At 33.4% G+C, this 24655-nt stretch overlaps 2 protein-coding genes across 3 annotated transcripts in view; one reads left to right on the top strand and one right to left on the bottom strand.

The window, feature by feature from the left end:
* LOC136810908 (polyadenylate-binding protein 2-B-like) overlaps window positions 1-24655 on the bottom strand; it is a 276555-nt gene that overhangs the window by 87066 nt on the left and 164834 nt on the right. The gene's annotated exons all lie outside the window — the stretch shown is intronic.
* On the top strand, window positions 1506-23932 carry LOC136810901 (transmembrane protein 64-like). Its single transcript, XM_067067484.1, has 3 exons — window positions 1506-1591; window positions 20581-21386; window positions 22787-23932. Exons 2-3 carry the CDS (start codon window positions 20643-20645, stop codon window positions 23279-23281), a joined length of 1239 nt encoding a protein of 412 aa, XP_066923585.1. The 5' UTR covers window positions 1506-1591; window positions 20581-20642; the 3' UTR covers window positions 23282-23932.

Here is a 24655-nt window from a genome sequence, read left to right as displayed (position 1 = left end):
ATTTATCCTCCTCTTGATGAGTTCTACATTGGTCCAAATTTCATAACGTTTTAAGCATTAGTTCTTGAGATATTCAACTTTTTTAAATAATGACGTCATGAATAATGACGTCATGAATAATGACGTCATGAATAATGACGTCATAATTAGGTTTTCTTAAAAAAACTCTAATTATGCTGAGAAAAAAAATAAGTAACACCAAATCCAACACTCTATATCCAAATAATACGCTTCCAAAAATGTATAATTTGTTATGGTTTAAGGGCTGGAGTTGGGGGCGAAAACGAAAAGTAGATTTTGAATAATTTGGGACATGCAATAAGTTACCGGAGTCATCACAGAGTATTTCAAAACCGTTTCGCGTTTCTCAGCAATACAAAACCGTAACGTTTTGAACATAGTCTAAGAGTGGGGGCGTACGGAATTGCGGAAATCGACCCTTTTTTCTTCGGAATTTCGGAAATCAGGTAAAATTCCTTCGGTATTTCGGAATTCTGAAATTGTTTCGGTATCGGAAATCCATGAATTTTGGCTTCGAAATTTCGGTATTATAATAAAGTTTTTATCCCCTTTTTTCGGAATTCATCCATCAAAAATCAAATTTGATGAAAAATTAGTCAAAACGAGGAAAAATACCCAAAAATCGGTATCGGAATTGCAACTATTTTTTTACGGGATTTCGGAAATTTTGGCAAAATTGTTCGGTATATTTCGGAAATCGCGAACCCCGTACGCCCCCCCCTAAAGTTAAAGAGCCTTAAGCTCTGAAGGTTGGAACAATTTTAAATATTTTACAGCGGAAAATTAGCCTTTACCTTTAGATAGAGCTTTACCTTTAGCGTGGACGAGCGCCAATAACAACAGATCGATCATCCATTCTGCGCATAAAAAACGCTCTACTCTAAAGCTAAAGGGATATAGTATGGCGGATATGTGATGCTTTCTTAGAGGCCCCCCCAGCGGCACCCCTAATCACGCCATCACGCAAAAAAATTTTCTCCATCACGCATCACGAAAATCGCTAAAATTCGTCATCACGCAAAAAATAGCGAAAAATAGCCCAAATCACGCATCACGTCTCAAATTTTTGCCCTATCACGCATCACGCCAAAACCTTGATCACGCCATCACGCCGAAAAAAATCTCTAATCACGCCATCACGCAAGAAAAAAGTCCCAATCACGCCATCACGCAAACCGCTGGGGGGGCCTCTTCTTACGCAGCCATGGCCTTTTGACTTAGAGCAAAGCTTAGAGAGAATACGTGCCATGTGGAGTATCAGACTCTGGTCAGAGTCAGAGATTAATCAATGGCATGCCACAAATACCCCCCCCCCCAGAAGCTCGGCCCCACCCCTAGCCTACACCTCGCCCATCCCCCCCCACCTAACCGATAGTCTAGCTACGACTTTTCTCTTTTTTTTCGGTAATCAGAGATGGGCGGTAAAGTGTAGAGCTCCTAGCCTATCAGCGTAAAGTTTTGATTGCTTTTTTTAGAATCAAGATGGCGGCCAAGTGAAGGTGCGAAATCAAAATCGACACTCATCACACATCAGCGACAAGCAAGACAACAATCCATCGTATCGATTTAGGTACTGCTTTAATTTCATAGGAAAGCTTCGTTTACATATTCTCTGTTTGGTTGATGGACGTTCTAGGGGGCAGAGCCCCTAAATAAGACCATAAGAAAAAATTCTAACACATTATTGTAGCTATGTTTTCTAATAATATCAAAGAACTTGTGGTTATGAATGCGTATAAGCAAGAAACTTAAAGTATTGAGAAGAAATACATTGTTTCTTAATCTTTATAGAAAGGTATGTATATACCTCTAATATTTTACTAACTTTTGTTATCATTAATCAATCATCTTCATCCCTTCCTCATCGATCAATCAAGTATATGTTGCTGGTTATGCTTTTTTCATATTTTCACTACTTTGCGTGATTCTAATGAATACAGTGAGATCGGGTAACTTCGAACTTGCATCAGTGGAGACAAACATGCAACATGCATAGCGCTCAAATGAATAACCTGTCTGGTCATTAAAATACAAAGTAAAATCATAACGAAAATGATGATATGGAGTAGACGGCTTAGCTGCGCAGTTCATTTGTTTGAAATTTTGCTGCTTTGATTGGTCAGTCATTTGATGGCTATGTAAGTTTCCCTCCACTGATGCAAGTTACCCCACTTCAAGGTACCGTAAGTTGGTCTAATCTCAACATCCGTCTTCTAATAATTTCGACACCTTTCTTTAGAGATCCAGCTGGTTAGAGATAGGAATACAAATGAAAGTTGGAATCGGTGATTGAAAAAGAATTTTTCCTCTCTTAACACTAAGCAAAGAAAAATAGTTTTGACCTTTCTATCATTTTCAGCTCTAGAAAAGGGTGTCAAATTTAGACGAGGGAAGTCGACATATTAGACCAAGTTACGGTATTTGTAATTTGAGGGGCACTTGGTAACCTGGCAGAAGTTAGATGAACTTCGATAATTCAGTATAGCTGTAACTGTTCATAAAAAAGTTACGGGAAACATAACGGACTTTGTACCTTAAGTGGATAAATTTTCGTGTGTACTAATTTTCACGAGACGAGAATTAAAGATTTCACTTGGATTAAATTTCGCGAATCAAGCGTCTTTAAAATTTTTGCGTGGATTAAATTTCACAAAAATGGCCTTCTTTATTTAGTTTCGCAACTATATAAGTACTTTTAGGAGGTTACTAGAGTTTATAATTGAAATGATGAGTTGGATCGTAATATAACAATTTCTTTGATTTCGCGAATTTTTATTTTCGCAATTGTAAAATTCCAAATAATTTCGCGTGGACTAATTTTCGCAAACCAAAGGCCTTCAAAATTTCCGTGTGGACTGCATTTTGCGAAAATGGCCAAAATTTGCAAAAACTGCGAAAATTTATCCACGCGAACATTTTATCCACTTAAGGTACCCAATCAATTCTGCACACAATTGCAAGCAACTAAGCTAAAGTCCCGCAAGAGTGGGAGAATAATAGTTTTTTGAAGTTTGCAAAAAAATGTCACATAAAAGGGGTCAAGTTGAACATTTTACAAGAATTTTTGTCATTGGATTGGTCGTTAACTATTCAAACAAAAACTTTTATTATATTTTTCTAAAGAACCCGTCATCTCTATTGTTTTGAATATCCAATTATGTGAGCATCTTGTAAAAACTTCAATACAACTGCATAAAAGATCTTTCAAATTCAGTATTATTTTGAATAGAGCAGTGATACAACCGCGTCTCTTTGCTTGAGAGGAGTGTTTTTTCATCCGCGTGGGAGCTCGCCACATTCGTTTGCTTAGGGTAAAATGGCAAAATGAGAAATCAATTTAGGCAGATATTTTTGAAAAATGATTTTACTGTACAAGATTTGACGGTATGCGAAGTCGGGTAACTTGCATCAGTGGAGGGAAACCTGCATGGGGACAAACTTGGTCACTGTAAACCCTACAAACCCTTCAAAAAACCCATAATTATTTACAAAAGCCACCAAATGACTGACCGAGCAAAGCAGCAAATTTCAAAACAAATGTAACAGTGCAAGCGAAACGAATTATAGGCGTTGTGGTATAGTGGACATAACCTTGATTCCTGTACAGGCGACCAAGGTTCGATTCCCACTCACAACGGTTCACTTGACAAGTGAACAAACCTTCGCCCGGGTCAACCCATGCCATGTGAGGGGAACTGGGTAGTCAGTTCAAGGTGCTGACGGGATGCTTACTCAAAAGCATCTATAGTTGCGAGAATGGGCTCCCAGAGCCTCCTGTAACTCATAATAGAGAAGAACTACGCATCTCCAATCACAGCTCTACTCTACCATTCTGATAAACCATTTTTCTAATAAGTAACACGGCTAAGGAACTTGAGGCTGAAAACAGTCTGAAAAATAAGGAATTGTTAAGGAACTGCTTAGGCTGGAGAATAAGTGCACAAGTTAGGGAACAGAGAGTTAAACTTGAACTTGTTAACAAAGCATCAAATCAGTCCAACCTTAGCAGCTAAGTAAATAAGAAACTTTGGGGCTGAAATTATCAAGAAAAATAAAGAATTCTAGGCTCTGGAGCAAGTGTAGGTTCTTTCAAAGATGCGAAGTACTTTCCTTCTGACCCTGAAGGATAAAGGAAGGTGAAAAAAAAACTAGGGCAAATTATTTTTTTGATTGATGGATCTGTCAATTCATCAGTTAGTGCAGTGCATTAATAAGTTCATTTTCCAGTTTGGATTGGATATTAACATCCTGAGTTTCAGTTATCATCGATTCTATTTGGGTTTACTATTTATTCAATTGACACGGAAAACTTTGTACTAATTGATGATGTCCTTCAGGGACCTGACGTTTAGCCTTTTCTTGTGCTCTTCTTTCATTCGACTTTCTTTTTGTTGGTTGTTTGTCTTTGTTGTGATCAAACAAGTTTGGGATAGCGCCTTCCTCCAGTAGTCTATGTGGCGCAAGTCTAAGGATGAGTTTGTCCTAAAAATAAACCAGCTTTTGGTGGTTTTTTTTTCGCTTTGTATTTTGCCACCACCTTCTCTTGAGTGTTTTATCCTTAGGTGGCTTGTACAGTACAGTTTCCATAGTTTTTATGGCTGGGGATTTCAATTAATTTGTTTTCAAGTCAGAACATTCAGTGGGGATTGGGAAAATAGTATAATATTTTGCAGCAAGGATTGATTATCTCAAAGAATTCTTTGATTATCTTCGGTGTGGACAAAAATTGGGGACGATTCTGACCAATTTTTCCAGTGGGAAGGGGCCCCAGTGGGTCTGTGAGAAGGGGGTGTATGGTGGCAAGAAAAGTAAATATCACGTGTCTGAATCCTACATCAACTTCACTTGGAAAACAGTCCAAACTATCTATGAAATTGGGATTTAAAACTAATTTAATCTCGTATGAAATATGTACACTTTTGCATTTCACTTTTTTCTCAATTTTCTCTGAACAGCCTCCTCAGCCATCGCATACACCAAGTTGTTTTTTAAATTCTTTTAAAAGAATTCGACTACATTAAATAAAAATCATTCTTCTAGTCAAATCAAGTATCCCTGATTCATTAAAGCCAATAAAATAAAAAATGAGGAGTAAAAGTCTGGAACAGCATTCAGCTACCCGAGGAAACAGTATTGTTGGATCACATTTAAGAGAAATTTCAAGAAAATCATTCCCAGCTATTATTTGTGTACCTATATTTTCATTCAAATCCCCAAAAGTTTGCAATATTGATGACAGACCCCCTAAAATTTTTGAAAATGAAAATTCTATCATTCTTACAAGGAATTTCTATTTCTATAAATTAATCCAAAGGGTACGTATGTACATTTTCCTGTGTATAATTTGCAGAGGCTACAACAACTTCTAGTCTTACATCGTGATTGAAAATGTGGGCTAACTAAATTATGCTTACACAATTGTCCGGAACTGCTTGGTTTTTAAAGAATATGGCTCATGATTCACCTATTTTATATGTTGCTTGATCCAAATACTACATTTTTGAAAGGTATTCTTTTTTGCAATTTTTTTAAAACTAAAAAAAACTGTATTATGACCCACTTTTACAGGTTTTATGAGATTCAGGTGAACTCAAATGGGCAGCATCAGGTAAAAAGTCTATACCTTTTAAAAGCTGCTGGGCTTACCATCTGTTAAGTTGGTATTTTTGGTTTAAGCTTGAAGGTTATACTCCCAATTTTGTTGAGACCAGTGAAGTGATGTCATGATTGGTTATATTTAATACAATCCCTCTCAGGAAGGTGTAAAAAACCTGAAATAAGAGCTTAATAATATGGAACAAAACTCAGGAATACGTTGAAATATTGTTTGAACATATCTTTATTTTATGATTCATTTTAATATTTCAAAGCTAATTCTGCATGCCAGACCATTACGGACCAGAATTTTGATTCGACTGAATTCATTAAACTTGAACAATTTTGCTAAAATACTTGTGGATCCTCTTTCTGAACTGATGGACCTTTTAACTTGAAATTTATATTTGAAATACAAAAAGAGCAATTTTGGGCCTGTCTGTAAAATATTGATTTAGTATTACAATAGAAATCTCTTAGGAATTCCTCGAGGGAATTCTATTGTAATACTCCTGAAACAACCCCACAATGCATCGCTTTTTTAGAAAAATCAAAACCTCTGATAAGGTCTATTTAATAACTGTGCAGTTTTCTGATTCATCATATTTTTTTAACACTTAGTTTAGCAGCTTTCACATTTTCAATATTGCTGATACAAACAATTTAATTCACTCTTGTGTGCTATATTTCTTACTTTCTTCACAAAAAGGGGAAAAAAGATTTGCTCTTATCTTTTTTTTTCATCTTTTTTTTCAGCATTTCTTCTCTTTTTTTATTTTTTTATGGAACTAGATCTTCATTTAGGTTTTTCTCTTTTTTTTCAACAAAAAAGACATCTTCCTGAACAGTTTCTCTCAGTCATCAGAAATGAGATTCACTATTGGGACCCTGATGATGTCATCAAATTTTTCCTAGATGTTTTTCAGTTAGTCATATCACACCACAGTTAGGCTTCTATAACAAACAAACTTATTTCTATTTTACAATGTTTTACAAATGGAATGATTTTCATTAAAAATTTATCTTAGTTTTCTTGTTCATTCATACACTTTGTTATGTAGTTTGGTTTTATTTTTGGTTTAAGAGTTGTTTTAATATCGACATCATTGTCTTTTTACTTCAAGGGTTTATCTGACTGTTTTTTTCTTTATTCATATTTTTTTGAAGGACTTACTTCTTTCATAGTGTGAGCTGACTATATCAATTTAGTTTTTATTCAAAATTATTTTGTTTTTTAAGATTATAATAAAGGTAATTCGAAACGTTGGTTTATTGAGGGGGTGTGGGCTTGTTAATATTATGTCTTTTATTTTTATCAAAACTTTTTATCAATCGATAGCAGTTATAGATATTGTAGAAGTTTCCTTTTTCGATTGAACTCTAATAAGTCTTTTAAAATTTTCTTTTATAGCACATAATATTTGGAGCTCAGAATAGAAAACTGGTAATTTTTAATATGTTGCTTCAAGGACATCATTCTTGTTTTGGTTATTATTTGTGTAAGTTGTCAAATGTCAAAAGCTAAATAATTCCATCACATTTTGAAAGTGCACACAGCATTCTGCTTTGTTATTCATGTCTAACAAAAAATTGATAAATGAAAGGCCTGAAATTGACAAAAAGGTAAACAAATTATTTATTTATTATTGAATTTGTTTTCATTTTATGTTTTATGGTATGAGGCTGATATTAGATCTGAACTTACTTGCATGATATATTGCAACTGCTCCGTGAAATTGCTAAAAGAACCACTGTGATTTTGTCATTCAAGAATGAACATATTCACTTTCAATCGATTATTTGTTGTTGTATGATTATTTCAACAATGTACTGCAGTCTGTTATAAAGGCTTACATAGAAAGCTATGACTGTGTATTATTGATGTTTATACTTTATGCTTCATACAAATTTTTTTTTTTTTTTTTGGGGGGGGGGGTTTCTCTTGAGAACCACTGAATTTTTATGCAGCCTTTTCATTTGAGTCTAGGAATGCGAGACAAAATTTTCTGTATCATGTCGTCCCTAGAATATTCTATACTCTACAACACCTATTTGATAGTGTCTTAAGTCCTTTTCAAAAGTTGAACGGTTTTGTTTTTGTTGTTATTACAGACAGAATTATCATTTTTCACATAGTGGTTTTAAGCCTCTCTCCTCTGTGTTGAAGTTCATTCTGATGTATTGTAAATATACTGTCAAGTTCCTTCATTCAAAGTCCTTTGTTAAGCTATTATGAAAAGTTAGAATGATGTCTAGATTTTTTGAAGTTCTCATGAAAACTATAACTCAATTCATAATCAAGAGCTATAGTATAGGCTATCGAGTTGCTTGGTGATTCCCTCGCTGAAGATCTCAGCCGGCCTCTTATTTTGACACTTTGATGATTCCTATGCTAGACTGTTATCTTACTCTCTTTATCTCCTTACCGTTTGGGCGGCCTTACAGTCTTTATTTTTCAGTAAACAGTATATATTTTGTTCCGAAAACAGAAAATTTTTAAATGTACATAAAAGGAAAGAGCTTTATACTTAGTTTTAGATATTTATATACCATTGATTTTCTTGGTGATAAAAGAGATGTTAATAATAAAAAGTATATAGTATCTCATTTTTATAGATTTTTAGAGGAGTTTACTATTTACTATTTTGACCACTTAACTAGTTTTGATTTTGATATCAGTATCTTTAGCTGATGCATCTTTTACTTTTTTTTTATAAGAATAACCAGTTAGATTTTTCTTAGGCTCTGCTGTTCCTATATTTTTGGCACTTTGAGCCTTAAATTATTGTTCTTATCCTGTTCTTATTTATTGGGCTTAATTGGAGTATTTTAGGCCAAATTTTTACTTCGTTGACCTCTAAATTGCTTGAAATTGATTTTTAAATGCTCAGCATTGTTCTTAAATTGTTCTTATTTTTTGCAAATTTTGAGCCCCATTGTTCTTATAAATTGCTCTTATATAAAAAAAGTGTATTTGAATTTATTGAGTCAAGCTGCAATCTTAAGGTCTTTTCGTTCAAATTAGACAACTATACTTTTCGAAAAAATTAATTCAATCTCTTTGTAAGGATGGGTTAATGGAATCATTGAAATCTATTTGCTCCTGTATTACAAATTTTCAGGATTTCAGGTGGAATTTGGTCCTTATAGTTCAATGTGACAATTCAACAGCTCATGTCCAAGTCCTCTGCCTTTTGTAGGTTTTTTAAGATATACCAAAGATAATCCGTTGGCACTGGTTGCTCTATACTCTATAAAATAACAATTTTTTCTAGGTCATTTCCCAGATCTCCACAAATTAACTACTTTGAATGATCTGAATAACATGTACATGAATGATGTTGAATCGATTCATAAGATATTCTCTCTTTTTTACTGTTCTGGTTTTAAAGTTTGTTTTTTGTTCTTTTATAATGTTTTCTTTGGTCACTTAGACAAGATTCTCCCTCTTTTAAGTTGCTAATAAACAAGTTAACCACATAAAAAGAATACCAATTGTCCGGTACTGAATATTTACTGAATAATCGCTATTTTGTATAAGAACAAATTATATAAGAGCATAAGGTTTTAATGGCCAAAATATTAAGTACAAGTTAAGAAATTTTAAGGCTTTGCAGACTCTAAAACACCCAATTTCTTAGGAAAATGGCCAAAAATGCTCTCAAAATGATCAAGATAAGAACATGTTATAAACATTTTTAGGTTTAAAACTCGATAAGAAGGCTTCAAAAAATTTTGATGTTCTTATAGAAAACATGTATTGATAATTTGTATACAATTCTTCAATAAGGAAAAATTTTGTGTCTTTTTGGGCACCAATAGACATATTATGTTATATGGTTGTTGAAAAAGAAAATCTTTGATTGAAGATGTTATCTTTGTGTTTGTTTGTATTGAAGCTTTCGTAGTTTTAATTATTCATTTTTTATTGAGAAGTGTTGCTAGGGCGACTACTCTGTCTTCACTGTTCTTTTTTTTTTGTGTATTTCTATAGAAAAAGATGAACTTGGAAAAGAAACACAGGGGTAAAAAACATGTTTTATAAAGAATTTTATCCCATGCTATGGGTTTTATTTTATTTATTAGAACTTATACTTTTGGTTGAGCTTTGGCATGATTAACTCGAGATTATGTTTTTGTTATTTGAAGCTTCATTGTTCCTTGATTATATGGTATCTAGATTTGTAAAGTTTTTAATTTGCCTTTTGGACGCCTCTTTTCTCTTTATCAGCAGTAGAGATTTTTTTTACTTATATGACTGCATCAAAATAAAGAGGATCTGAGTGTCGACTTCTCTTTAAAAAAGAGATTTTAACACCCACTGTCATAGAATTGAAATTTATAAGAAAAGATTCGCATACCATGACATTTAGATGTTTATTTCTAATACACGCTTTTTCTTTTATAAGAATAGTGTACTTTGGTTGAGGCTGAGCATTATTCTTATTGTCCTATTGTTCTAAACAATAGGCCTATTGTTTTAAACCCGAAATCTCACCCTGATATTCTTATAGAAGTTATTCTTATAAAAGAAAAAGCGTGTAAGAGAGACCTTTATCTCAAGTATTTTTTAGTAGCTAGAGGCAACCATTGATAATAAGACTCAGGTCTTCTCTGATGTTCTTCTATGTATTATCATTGACTAATTAACAACCCCTAAGAACAAGAGACTTATTTTAGAAAACGTTTGAGAGTACGCGATATTCACTTATTGAGGTCAGGTTATAGAGGCTGTTGATGAATTATTAGTTTCTTTAGGGAGGGATTCAATCCAAGAAAACTGAAGTACCAGGAGGAGAAAAATTCTTTTAATTGAGTTTTTAGTGAACTTTTTAGAGTGTCTTTTTATCTCTTTTCGGTCGGAAGGTATTTTCATCTGCTCTTTTCTTATTCCTTAAAACTTTTTTCGTATTTTGATATTTGAAGAAGAGGGCTAAAAGATGAGGCAGGGTTTTAATGTATGAAAACGTGAGTAAAAATGTAAAGGTTGGTTAAAATCTTCTAATTCCCCTTGGATCAGCAAGAGCAATTTTTAGTATCATATATTGTTCTAGGACAGAAGAACTAGGCAGACTTTAAAGGCAAATGCATGAAGATTCGTTGTTTTTTCATGGGTGCTAAAAAATCATCTAATATTAATTTCATAGCTTTTGACTGATGCACTATTTTCAAGATAGGCATCAGTAATGCGCATCGAAAAGCTAAGATCAGATGAATGGGACATAAATTTTTTCTTCTTTTTGTTTTAATATCAGCTAGACAAATCCACATGGTTGTATCATGTTGGATTAATGCGAGGAGACATTCATGTTATGCTCGTTGTAATTCTGTAAGCTATTATGTAAATTTACTTAAATAACATGTAGCCTCTCCTGTTTATAAGAAGTATATCTATTCTCCTTTGTTTGCTAATGCGATTTTGTAGAGTGACGAATGATACCCCCTTTATCATAACGCCCCTTTTTGTACATGCATCAAAATAATTGGAAAATACACAGCAAACAATCTTCAAAAGCACTTACTACAAATTTTAGTATCCATTTTTTATCAGTTTTTCGTTCTTAGATACTTAGTCTTTTTCAAAAGACTTACCTTAAGGGAACTAATTTTTGCGCGAACTAAATTTAGCGTTTTTTGCGGTTTTTGTGGATTTAGGCCCAAACCGTTAAATTAAGTTCCCGCAAAATTTTTCAAATGCGAAAAACAAAGGTTGAATAATTCACAGTACGGCTCTAATTTTCTTTCAAGTGAGAAATCCGCAAAATTAAGTTCCCGCAAAAAATAGTTCCCTTAAGGTAGTCTTTTTCAAAAGACTTAAATACTAAGATTTTGTGTGTCTGAATCGTTGCAAGTTCCTTGGTTCAGTTTATGGAAAGAGAATTTCTTTCTGTCTTTTTGGAATAGTTTATATTTAGACTAGACTCTGGAATACTTGGTGGAATATGTTTTCAGTTCTGAAATAAAAATTGTCTGATCTTGTGATGGTGCATAGATTTTCCACATACAAATGAATGAAAGGACGACAATTTAATGACAATGTCAAAAATGTCTGCTAAGAAATAAAATTGAAATGTAAAATTTGAAACCTCTTCGCGTAGCAAACAGTCAATTTTTTAATTTCAGAAGGTATAATAATCTCTTTGATCGAATTCAATTACAATTGTTGTTATTGTGATTGTGGATGTTGCTTTAATATTGCAATATAGTGCGGAAATATGTTTTCATTGACTGTCACACTAGATTTAAATGGGTCAATAACTTCACAGATGCAGATCACTATCTTTGAAATCTTTGCAAGCTATTTAGGGATCAAATTTTGTTATTCTTGTCAAACTTGATTTTTTTATTTGCCACTGAATGGAGCCTTTGGGAACAAGATATGATACGCAAATAAATGAGGATTTGTCACCTCAAAATTCACTAGTGAAAACACCACGAAGGAGTATAATTTTATCGTTTTTTAGAAAGCTGTTCAAACCTTTTTAAGCTCCACCCTCGTGGTCTATCTTAAGTTGATATGGTTAAGCTGTGTGGTTTGCAGTAGTAATTTTTATACTCGGTGGTTTTTCTTTCTAATATTTGGGCTTTTAATATTTTGGTCAACCAACTTCATCGATTGGAACACCTTATAGAACGTATGGGCTTTAGAAAAGTTTTTTCAATCTATCCTTGAGTTTGCGACATGTAGTTAACTTGTAGACTAGGCTGTAGTGGTATTACAGAATAGACTCACAAGTCATGAAATTTGGATTCGCGTTGCATCCGATTACAGATATCTGTAAAGCCTGATGGTAAGCTTTCACCAGCAAAAAAAAGTGAAGCAGAAATTTTATCTTTTAAAATTTCGTGCCGATGGATAGAATCTAGCATTTTAATTGTTTTCGGTGTGTGCGATCAAAAAAAGTAGGCAGCAAACACTATTTTGCTTCTCTCGAACCAGTGAAATTGCTTGTTGTCACGTGATTTGTCACTTTTCGATAAAGACCGCGGATCTAGCCCTTCGGGCTTACAGATCTGTGCATCCAATCCTATAGTTTTCTTTTATTGTTTCTTTATCAAGAAGTAGCCAGTGAAATTATCTCGTGCCAAATAACTTTAACAAACTGAAGGTATGAAAAACAGGCAAAAACACATAGCATTCATATGGCAATCCTTTTTTTAAATTCCACTGTTGTGTTGTTTTTTGTGACATAAATTAAAGTGAAGAAAGGGGCGTCTGTGGCAAGCATTCAAAATATTTTGTTTTCAACCATTATCGTGCACGCTTTGTTCTCTTGCAAAAGTCAAGTTCTCTGTTTTCTTCTATAAGAAGGATATAGGAACACAAAGAATAGGCTTCTAGGCTAAATATGTAAGAACGTTGTAAGAATTTTTATGGCCTGATGGTCTCTAGAACATCTTAGAAAATTGGACTAAAATTCCCAATCAGTTGGAACACCCAAATTTTGGATGTTCTTATAAAAAAATGTGTATTGTCTCATGTCATTGTGTAAAGGAGAAGTGCCCTATCTTGACCAAGATTGTGTTTGTGTTTGTCTTATCATAATTCGACTGACTATTATTCAACAATCTTGAAATAAACATTTTTAAGTCACGCATACATGTATTCTGTTCATGATTTTGTTGGCTAGTAGACGGAAAATTTTACAACACATTACTGTAATGGATATAATTGGGGTTTCTCTTATAACATAGAAGCGTGTCAACTCGACATTCTTGGACGTGGATTACGGCATTAGAGTATGGTTCAATACTACTCTGATTGACTATAAAGCATTGCTTAGATTTTCAAAGATATTTTAAAGTCAACCGAGGGCTGTTAAAGTTGGCTTTGATTTCTTTTTTGCATGATGTGGCTTTGATGGCTAAAATTAAATAGAAATTAGTTAAGAACATCTGAAGGCTTAAAATGTTGGATTTTGCTTTTTAGCAATATATGAATTTTTCAAGTTCTTCCTACGCTACAATTATCCTCAAAATACTAGGGCAAAGCTCATCATTTCTGTTCGAAATAATTCTAGAAGGTTCATTAGTGGCAGGAAATATTTGTGCAAATGCCAGATGTAATTTTCTTAATGTAAATGATAATACTGTATTAATTGCTACATCTTGTGCATAGCTCAACAAAGTCATCCAGAAATTTATATCAACTCTTCATTTACTTATAAGAATTTCTCTAAAGATTTTTTTCAATAAGAATCAGTCGAGTTTTAAAAGTTCTGATAAATAAAGAGTGACAAGAATAATGAAAACTACATTAACGTCTTAAAAGTCTACCATAAAATTGTTTACTAGACACTCCTTTTTAACTGGAAAACTAGATCCAGGAGATAGTGCTATCTTGATTTTTTTGTAGACACTAGACTAGTAGAACCTGGTAGAACACACCTTGAGATTCTTACACAACTTAGTTAAATGGCTTTAAAAAATTTTCTCTCCAAATTTCTTACTAAAAGTTGCTTACCTACATTTTAATGGTGTTTTAAGAACAATTTAGTGGTTTCTTCCACTGTTTTAATCACTCAATTCAACTAATTATCTCATTAATTAGTTATGTGTTGTGTTTATATCGGTAGGTAGGTTTGGCATTTATCTGCTTGCATGTGCATTTTTATGACGACGGTATACTGACGTTTCTTTATTTGTTTATTGTATATATTGGAAAACGGTGCATTGAAAATCAGTTTGCATTTTGATATAGTTCAATTAACATAAAGACTGGAGTAAATGGCTTCAGCTTATCACGGTATGTGGTTTTTCTTTTTTTCGTAAAGTTTTTTTTAAATTGATTTTTGGAGGCATTCTTACGAGATTCAAGATTTTTATAGGAAGTTTAACAAGATATTTCCGAGAAATTTGTACTTTTGTGGAAAACATCCATCATGTCTTTGCTGTGTTGCGGTGTTATAAAGGAAACTCATTGGTTTGTCAGGACAGTTGATTGCTGTTTTGATTTTTATCTGTTATTTCTATGGTATTTCGATGGTAAGAAAAATGAAAGAAAGTGCGAAAGGGCTAAAACGTTTAAAGAAATACATTTTAATGATACACCTTTTTTTATAAGAACAAACTATAAAAGAACATAAGGCTTCGATGGCCAACTTGTTAAGAACAATTTAAGAACATTTTAAAGGTTCTTTAGACTCGAAAATACCCGATTTCTCATAAAAATGGACAAAAATACTCAAAAAATGGCGTAAATATGAACATCTTTATGCTTGAAACTCAAAAAGTTAAGAACATCACAAGGCTTTTGGAAAATTTTGGATGTTCTTATAAAAAAACGTGTAAAGAAAAAAGGTGTGCATCTTATGCTGGCAAAGCAGAATTTCCAAAAATATTTTCAAAATTTTGGCTAGCACGGCGCGGGAGGATGGGAAATTTGTTCTTTCTTTTGTTTTAAAAATGCAGTGTAGGTAAAAGGGTATACCCAATCTTCTTTATTTATTGCCATTGCTTCAAACACGTGCCACATACAAAAAGCAGAGTTTGTGGAAAAAAAGAAAGCTTTTTGAACATCTATCGTATTGCTGTTATTACCGAGTTTATGTATTTGCACTTTTGAGGACGGTAGAGTAACTGAAGCGATTTGGAAAAACCCGCAATTCCGCCCCGCAAAATCGAGGACGGTAAAAGTGCTGATTTACCGTCGTCCTCAGCTGGTCAGGATCTACTCAAATTAGAACCTTACCGTCTCCGTCGCTGAAAAACACACATATATAAACTCGTTATTGCTCAAGAGATGCGTCCGTCAAAGCCGCAGAACTCACCGATAACAATCTGTTTCTATTAAGTTTCTTATTAGGAATTCCTCCATTCATTTTTGACTTTACTTATCTTGACCAACGTCCTTGGTTACTTTATGGATTTTTTTCAGAGTTAAACTGTAATTCTGCCCTTTGCAATTTGAAGCAGAAATCCTGAGTCATTGAGTTGAGACACTGTATTTCTAACATAGCTCAGGCTCTCTGCACCATAGGTGCTGCTCCTGATCCTGTTTCTTCTTTTTGTAGTCGAGCTATTTAGTTCTTCTCCAAGCTAGAGTTTTTCTTGCTTTAGTCATTTTTGTTCTACAATTTTCCCTCTACTTAGCATGGCTACCTACTGTGTTTTTAATCACAAAGTTACAGGGGTTCAATTTGAATGGTCTCTGTTGAACAGGTTTATGTATTTCATAGGACAAATGAAAAGTTTATTTATTACGTCATAGGTCAGTAGGGGTGTGAACATTCCCTTCACTTTGCGCTGTGTTCTTGACGCATTTTAACTTTTTGTCCTAACTGGATTTCTTCATAATTTTTTGCAGAAAAATGATGGAATTGTATTTCTTTTTTGATTTTAAGGAAAGATAATAATAATGAAAATATTGTTAGCATAAAGGTGTGGTTTATCGATACTTTTTTTGGTCTCGTTTTCTTTTATCTTTTTCTGATACAGATCTGTCTGTCTGGACTTTATCTGATTATAAACAAGGCTTTTCGCAGCCATTTACATATTACAATTGACTTTCGCTTTTATTCGAGCTCGAATTGGGAATCTAGTTTGTTCGAATTACAGAGAGACTCAAATTATAGAAAGCATCTTAAGAGGGCTTCTATCTGACGGGACTGGAAACAAGTTCGAATTATAGAGAGATTTGAATAATAGAATTTCGAGTAAGCGAGAGTTCACTGTATCTAAGAAATTGTTGTAAACTAAAAAATCATTATAGATTCAGAATGCTCGTATATATACCGTCACATAAACTTTTAAGACACGGATTCCATTTTGTTTAATAATCTACTCATTTTTCTCTCCTTATTCTTTTTTTATTCAAATGACAAAAAATATTGATGTATGACAACCTATGACGAAAGCTTATTTGTATGCGCGAATGATTTCAAAGAAAGAGAGAAGGTTGAGAAAGTAGAGAAAAAAAATCACTTTTTGTCATGATTTCGTATCTATATGGGTTGCTACACTTTGATATATATTTCACTTCAGAGCTGTGATGGCATTTTGCAAGAGTAGTGGCAAAGTGGTAGTACATTGTTAACGAGTTTTTATACTGTGAACGTGCGCTTTTATTGAGAGTGGTGACATGGCTAAGTGTTAGTAAAGTCTTAGAATAAAAATGAGTTTGTATACTTTGGTTATGATTTAAATAGTTTTATTTTTTTCGACTACACATTTACACAGGCCTTTCACAGTGAATACAAATGACCAGAAGCCAGTCAGTATACACCCCTGTATCTCGCGAGATGAAAGTAGACAAGGTGTTATATTATTAGGTATGGAATGTTTAGTTTGAACCATTCTGAGAAAATTTCGACCATGATTGTAGATAGAATACCCAGTTGAACTGCTTCTCTGAGTGTTCTCAAATGGCGCGGACTGCGGTTTTGGTGTTGGTCTGGGCTGCGCTGTCCCTATTGGTAGTACCCTGTCAAAAAGATACTAAAAGTATCAAAAAATCAACGTCTATTTTCCCTTAACCGTTAGTAATTAATTTTGTTAACAAACGCGTCATCGTTGATTTGATTTTTGTGTTTGCTTATGTTTTGATGTCAAGGTTGAAATGACTCTCTTCTCAGTCTTGCTTCCTTTTTACGTCACTTTTCCAAAACACGTGAGCTATGTGTGGTTTCTCAAAAGCATTTTCTTTGAGTTTAGATAGATATACGTGCAATACCATAATGTTATAAATGTTAAAAATTTTGTTCTGTAGTCAACTAATGACTAATTGCACCACTGACAAGAATAGTGCAATAGAGAAACGAAGTGTGGCTAAGACGACACAAGCCTAAGTAGAAACTTGTCGAATATTGGCACTCTTCTGCGTGGTAGCGCCGGAGTAGTGGTTTTGTGTCAAGTGTAGACTCTTGCTTTGGAAGTTTGGCTGTTTTTTTCCGTTTGTATTAGAAAACAGTGCTTGTGAAGAGGAGTGATGTTGGTATAATTGTTAGCCATCATAACTATGTTTGCAAGTCCTTTTTTCGCTTTGGAAATTTACCATATGTGCCAGTATATTCTTCCAAATTGATTTCATGCAAGTTGCTAGGGGGTTGCTAGCAACTAGGTTTTTATAAAGAGGTTGAAGGTTGAATGTTTTAGTGGAAATTACAAAATCTTGTTGATGGTGTTTTGTATAAGACGTTTAATACGTTCATTGTACAAACACAGTCTACAATATTTTGTAAGTAATTATGCATCAGTTTTATTTTATGTTGTTGAAATCTGGCTCCGTTACAATTGCATAAAGATTCATGATATGTGATTGATATGTGTGTCAAACATTCTTAAGGAGCTTTTTAGACACACCTCTTTCATCTTATGAAGCAATTTATGTCGTGCATTTTTCTGGCTTTATTAGAATCACTCAATACTGTAATTATAATGAAGTGATTCACTTATGAGTGTGATTGCTTTACCATATAGCAGTCATACATGTATCGTTTGTAAAAATCTAATTTGTTCCATATTCGAATGAAAATTTATGCTCTTCGCTTTACCCTATCATCTGTACATCCTTTTGATGGAATTTTGATTAACATAATGATCATGACTTTAATCTTAAAGCCAGCTCACAAATCCTATAAGATTTTATGAGATTATTTTTTCAGGAGTTGTTTTATCGATTATCTATCAAGCAGTAGCAAATTTTAGCCTTAAATCCAAGTTCAACCTCAATAGTTCAAATTGATAGATCTATTAGTCCCTTTACGTATTTTTTACTCGTGTTAATAATACTTAGAGCCTTGAGTAATTTAAACTAAAAAAATGCATTTGGTCATAATTATTATAATTTGCTGAAGCACAGTTTTCATGTTTAATTTTTTCTTAAAATTTGCACTTTTCTGTTTGACTGAAAAGATCCGATTTTTTCTTTCTTTATTTAACCAATAATGTATACCTTCAAAACACTATTTAATTTCAACCTGTGCTATGTGTTTTTATTTGTAATGTATATAAAAACTTGCAATATATTGAAATTCTAACGGTGTAATTTTACTGCCACTATAAAGAAACTGAAAGGAAAGAAAAAAATTACTTTGAACGTATTACTAAATAAAAATAAGCCCTTATAATATAAAAGGGTTGACACAATATGCTTGACATTGTTTTTGACTTACTTGTAATTGCTAGTAAAAGATTAACATTTTTTATTGATGACTGTAGTTGTTCGAGATACTTATCTACCATCCAGTGTGGGGCCAACAAACTAGAGTTCGACCAGTGTTAAAGAGTGATAAAGCAAGGACAATTTCAATACAATTTTAAGCGCATAAAGTGGATTCGTTTGAATGGAGATATACTATCTTTCATTTTATTACTACACGTTTTTTTTTTATAAGGAACCTTAACTTTGCTCTGAGCCTGGAGTTCCTTATTTTTACAGAGAATTTCAGTCTCAAAGTTCCTTATCGAGTTCCTTACTACATAGGAAATTTTGAACTTTTTGCCCCTTGAAAGATCAAAATTTGGTCAAATTAGTCCCAATAAGGTACATTATTTTCAAATCCACTTATTCTCAGCCTGAGCAGTTCCTTAACAATTCCTTATTTTTTGAACCATTTTCAGCCTCGAGTTCCTTATAAACGTGTTCCTTATAAAAAAAAAAACGTGTAATCTTTATTAGCTCTTGATTGTGGATCACGAATTTTAGACTCCCAGATTAGTTTAACTGAAATCAGTGTAGATCAGATTCCTTGCTGACAAGCAACACTTTTTTTATAAGAACATCCAAAGATTTTGAAGCCTTCGGACGTTCTTAACTTTTTTGGTTTTAAGCCTAAAAAAGTTCTTAACATTTCTTATTTTTACCATTTTTGAGTATTTTTGTGTAATTTCCTGAGAATGATGTATTAGATTCCGCAAAACCTTAAAATGTTTTTAAATTGTTCTTAATATTTTAGCATCGAAGCCTTATGTCCTCATCTAGTCTGCTCTCATAAAAAAATATGTATTAATAATTAATTCTAGGCATCATTACATGGAATTACTGTGTTCTTTGACACTGTTTGTAGACTTTACCTGCACATGAAAATCTCGGTTTACTATTTTCGAATAGAACAAAAGCAGTGCAGTCACTTTGATCCTTGTCAAATCTCAGTCGCTCAGCGTAAAAAGCCTCTACTCAAAAGAAAGACATTTTTGTCCCTGTCACTTCTGGCTCTTGAGAGATATTTTGGTCTCATATTAATTTCCAAGCACACAGTAAGAAATTTAATCTTTTAAGCTAATAGAAAAGGTTTTTAATATTGCCTTTCAGAGTAATTTGAAATTGTTCTAGATTAATAAAAAAGAAGAAATACACAAAAGATGTTTCAGATTTAGACCCTAAACTTTTAGGACCTTTTTACAGTCTCATAGAACTTCTTACATAAAATAATATGCTAATAATATAATGAGAACCACTCTCTATTGTGATTTTGAACTGACAAAACATAACTGAGATGTCGTGCAGCTATTAGGTGTGCTAAATATAAAAGAGTTTCAATGCCATTTTTTTATTGTCTTAATCCATTAGCGATTACTTGTCATCATTATTGACAATTATAAGTCAATTACAATAGTTTAAAGATAATTACTGTTGTTGATGAGAATATTGTATTTTGAAGGAACTGTTTTGCTCATTTACTCAATGAATAACTCCTTTTTTTTGTCAATCTGCTTATTTTTCACATGGTTGATGCATCGTCGAAATGGGCGTTGTTTGTATTTTTTGGGAACTTTCTTTCTTTACAGAATTCGTATGCCATTCCAAAGCTGTTTGACTTACTAAAGTATTATATTTAGACTTATATGTACTGTACTTTTTGTCTGAAACCTAGATCCACTGATTTCTATAATTTGAAGATAGAAGTATCGGTTTTAGAGTGTTTTTTTCAACAAGCAGTTGCTTGAATTAAAGTTAGTGACGTCTAAATAAATCTTCAAATTCTGTGATTTAACCTTGGAATGATTTCTTTGCTTTATTTTTAGGCCAGTGAAACACAAATATATACGTCATAATAAATACGACACCCAAATTAGAATAACACTAAATGGTGGGTCAAGCATTTACCGATGATGTCATCAATCCTGGCCGCTCGTGTCCGGATTTGACCACAACCGTGGAAATGTCCGAGGTTAGTGACGTCATCCAAACACTAACGGATTCAGATAAAATTGTCACTTCTGGCTCTATAACGCCGCACTCAAATGGGACAGTGGCAAAAAAGAGGCCGGACTTGGCGTTAGATTTGAGTGATATTAGTTTTACGGAACCAACTCCCGGGCAGAAATGTTTCGGTGAAAAATCAGATGTGGAACGAGTGTTAGACAGTCGTTGTCCTTGTTTACAATCGAAATGTCTTCATTTATCTGGAACTTTCTTATTAATAGCAATTGTTGGTATTGTTGTTATATTTTTCTTTCGACGCTACCTTAAAGACTGTATGCAATGGCTTGAAAACGCCGATGGATGGGTCAGCGGTCTATTGTTTATACTAATGTTTACACTTGTATCGTTCCCAATGACGTGGGGTTATATTTTCTTAAACGTGGCTGCGGGTTATTTGTATGGCTTTCTAATGGGTTTAGTCACCGTAAACGTATCAGTTTTGGTCGGAGTTGCAGTCTCCCTTGTCGTCTGCCGTAAAATTATCCGTGGATTTGTGACGTCAAAATTACAATCAGAACATTTGAAAGCTATCATAAAAGTGGTGGAAAGTCGACGTGGTTTCAAAGTTCTTGTGCTAACCCGTTTGACACCTATCCCGTTTGGATTGCAAAACGGTTTATTTGCTGTAAGTATTTCTTTCCGTTTTTCAAACAACCAAAGTCTTCCTCTGTTATAGAGAGATAATATATAAAACACAATATTGCTCTGTTTGCTTCTACACGTTTTTTCATAAGAACATAAGGCATCGAGGGCCAAAAAAATTAAAAACAAGTTAAGAACATTTTAAGGTTTTGTGGACTCTCAAACGGCCAATTTCTTAAGAAAATGAACAAAAGAATTCTCACACAATGGTGAAAATAAGAACATTTAGGTAAGGAAAATTTTTAGGCTCAAATCTCAAAAAGTTATGAACATCCTGAGGCTTCAAAAATTTAGGATGTTCTTATAAAAATCGTATATGTATAGGACACCCCGTTGAAAATCTCTTAAATTCTTATACCATCCTCACTTTTACTGGTAAGATATTGAAATAAGTGTCTCTTTTGTCACAGAAGCAAAACATCTTGTTAACATCTTGAAAAATGGTCTAATACCCAGAGTTATACTACGTACCCACATATGAATTAAACTATTCCATGCGATTTGTTATGAATGGGTGTGTGTTTGTTTTATCTCTGTAAAATTACTACAGGGTGTCCCTAATTAAAGTATCGAGTTTGAACATGCGATTGAGTAGAAAAGTTTGTGTGTGTTATCGCTAAAATATAAGAACGTCTTCCATCACACAGGCTTATTACAAAAGGTAGTTACAACGTATAAATTAATCGTAATGACAAAGAAAAAAGAGGGAGAGCTTAAAATACAATTTTGTGAACACGCACATAAAACTTTCTACTCATAGTTGTGTTTCGACTCGATACTTTAATTAGGGACACCCTGTATATCTCAAAGTTGCATTCCTATAATTACACCCTAATGATCTAATTCCCTGCTCTAATTTCACAATCACAATGCTATAATTGTGAAGAATTCAAAAATGACTTCGAATTATTTTAACAGTTTTTGATTTTTCTCCTTGCCCAAGATAACGAGTTCATTGTGCTCAAAAAATGATTAGAATACCTTTATAAGGGTTTATTTTTGGCAACTCATTAAAACCGATTAAATAAAATAGTCCAACTGATTTGATCTAATGTTTAATTTGTCAAAATCAACGCCCAAAACTCTTGTCCTTTTACAAGTCATTTTCAAAGAGTGCTAGAATCACCCGTGTTTCCGACTTGAAGATTTAACTGAAAATAAATTTGGTGGTAGAAATACCCTCAGAATGGAAACTTCGAAAACACATTGGCTTTTACATCCCCATTGGTATAGAATTTTTTCCCATGAGAGAAAACTTCCTCACTGAGACACTGAGACAGAGATGTGTTGGTAGTGCGAGAACTCTTACTGTAGTATATTAGAGTTTCCCCTTTCAAGCTCTATAACTGAAAATATAATCTCTACTTCCAATTCTATTTCCAGATCACCAATATGCCGTTATCCAAATGTCTGCTCGGTTCATTTATCGGTTTATTACCCACTCAAGCATTAAATGCGTATCTTGGATCGACATTACGTTCAATGGAAGATGTAGTACACAGTAACTCGGCTGGTGGTTATCTTATATTAGGTGTACAAGTTGGTATAAGTGGATTTTTAATGTGGTATGTGATACGACGTGCTAGATACGAACTTAACAAAGCGTGTTTACCAAACGAAAACGAATTTGATTATTCATCTTTAACGAACTTTACATCATCTTCAAGTAAAGATAAAATTACAGTAAGGACTCCACAACCTTTACCGCTGACTAGGGCGAATAGTGGTAAAGGTTTTCGGTACTCGGCATTACCGACTTCCGACGATGATGACGTTACCATTAAAGGACAGAAAAATACTGCCAAGAAACAGGGCCATAAAAGGGCGCATTCCGCCTCGGCTATATTATACGCTCTACAGAATCGAGATGACGATTAGTTTATTTGATTTCGTCAATAAAATTCTCAGATGGTCTTCTTATTTTTATATATTATAGTCTCTTCTTTTTCCCGTATTATTTTGATACTATCGTGTCAATTAGGAAAATTGCCTGTAATTCGTCTAACCTTAAGAATAAAGCGTTTTCCCCATCGATTAAACATTTTCTACCGACTTATGACATCATTACAAAGTTTTAGTTAATATTATATTCGATAAATTATTCCAGTAAAGATTTTTCAAGGATCTAACTATTGTTGGTCTTGTTGGTCATCTAGAAATGGTCTTTTATTTAGTCCAAGGTTGTTTACAAAGACTTAAAACAGCCTGGTATTATATATAGACTTAAACTAAAACTTTAATTCAAGGATGAATAGACTCGCCGATACGTCATTGGTCTTATTTTTAGCCTCTGTCCGACGATCTCATTACTAGGAATAGTTTAAATTATTTTACCCTTTCTTTTTGACATTATATATTTTTTCGTTTTATAGTTGGAAATTATTTATATATCTTGAGTACTAAGGTCGGTCAGAGAAAGTGTTTTTTTATACTGAAAACTATTTGTGAATAATCCCTAAATGAAATCATTGAATGAGAAAAATTAGATAGAATTAATTTTAATATGAAAATATTTAGATTCTTACCTTATTTTCAAACCCTTGGCTAACTTTCAAGTCCTTTAAATTTCCTAATAAAGCGTAAATAGGCCTTAGGCCCTAGAACTATGAAAAACACTTACACTTTGTTTAGTTTTTGATTCGCTTGTGATTAACATTTTTCAAGACATAACAATTAGCAGAACTACATAAGAACAAACGGAGTAGGGACTTTTTGTTCAACTTTTTACACCTTTGACAATGCAACGCGTCATCGTATCATCCCTTACAATAAATACACTCTTAAACATCATCACCTAGTGCCCATAATATGGTAGTGGTAGGTCACTTAACCGTCCTTGATTTTTTCCAACGGATGTGTAAACGGTCTCCTCCACTACTGTAGTCTGGTGAAATAGAGGAAGTGGGACTGGATCGGGTGTTTTTCAGGGTATTTATGACTTTTAAAAACTTACACGTTTTTTTTAAGAAACTAGTTTTATCAAGCAGCCTCGATGTTTCTTAAGAAATTGGCCTTTTGAGCTACATGTTTCTAAACTTTTTGACATAATCAGCCTATTTTTCATGCAAAGGTTGGTTGGAAGGTTCTTAAAAAAACCGAATTAAAAATGTAATTTTCTCATTCTCAGCTTCAGCCTCAGTATGTTTCTTAGATGTTTCTTAGTTTTTAGGCATTCTGAGCCTTATGTTTCTGAAAAATAAGGTGTAATTGTCCTGCATACAAACTAAAGGTTTAGTAGGGAGAAGTGTTAGC

Source organism: Clytia hemisphaerica, unplaced genomic scaffold (genome assembly GCF_902728285.1).
Source record: "Clytia hemisphaerica strain Z4C2 unplaced genomic scaffold, Clytia hemisphaerica genome assembly, whole genome shotgun sequence".
NCBI classification, from domain to species: Eukaryota; Metazoa; Cnidaria; class Hydrozoa; order Leptothecata; family Clytiidae; genus Clytia; species Clytia hemisphaerica.
Note: the sequence above shows the minus strand (reverse complement) of the source record. Positions and strands in the feature narration are given on the sequence as shown.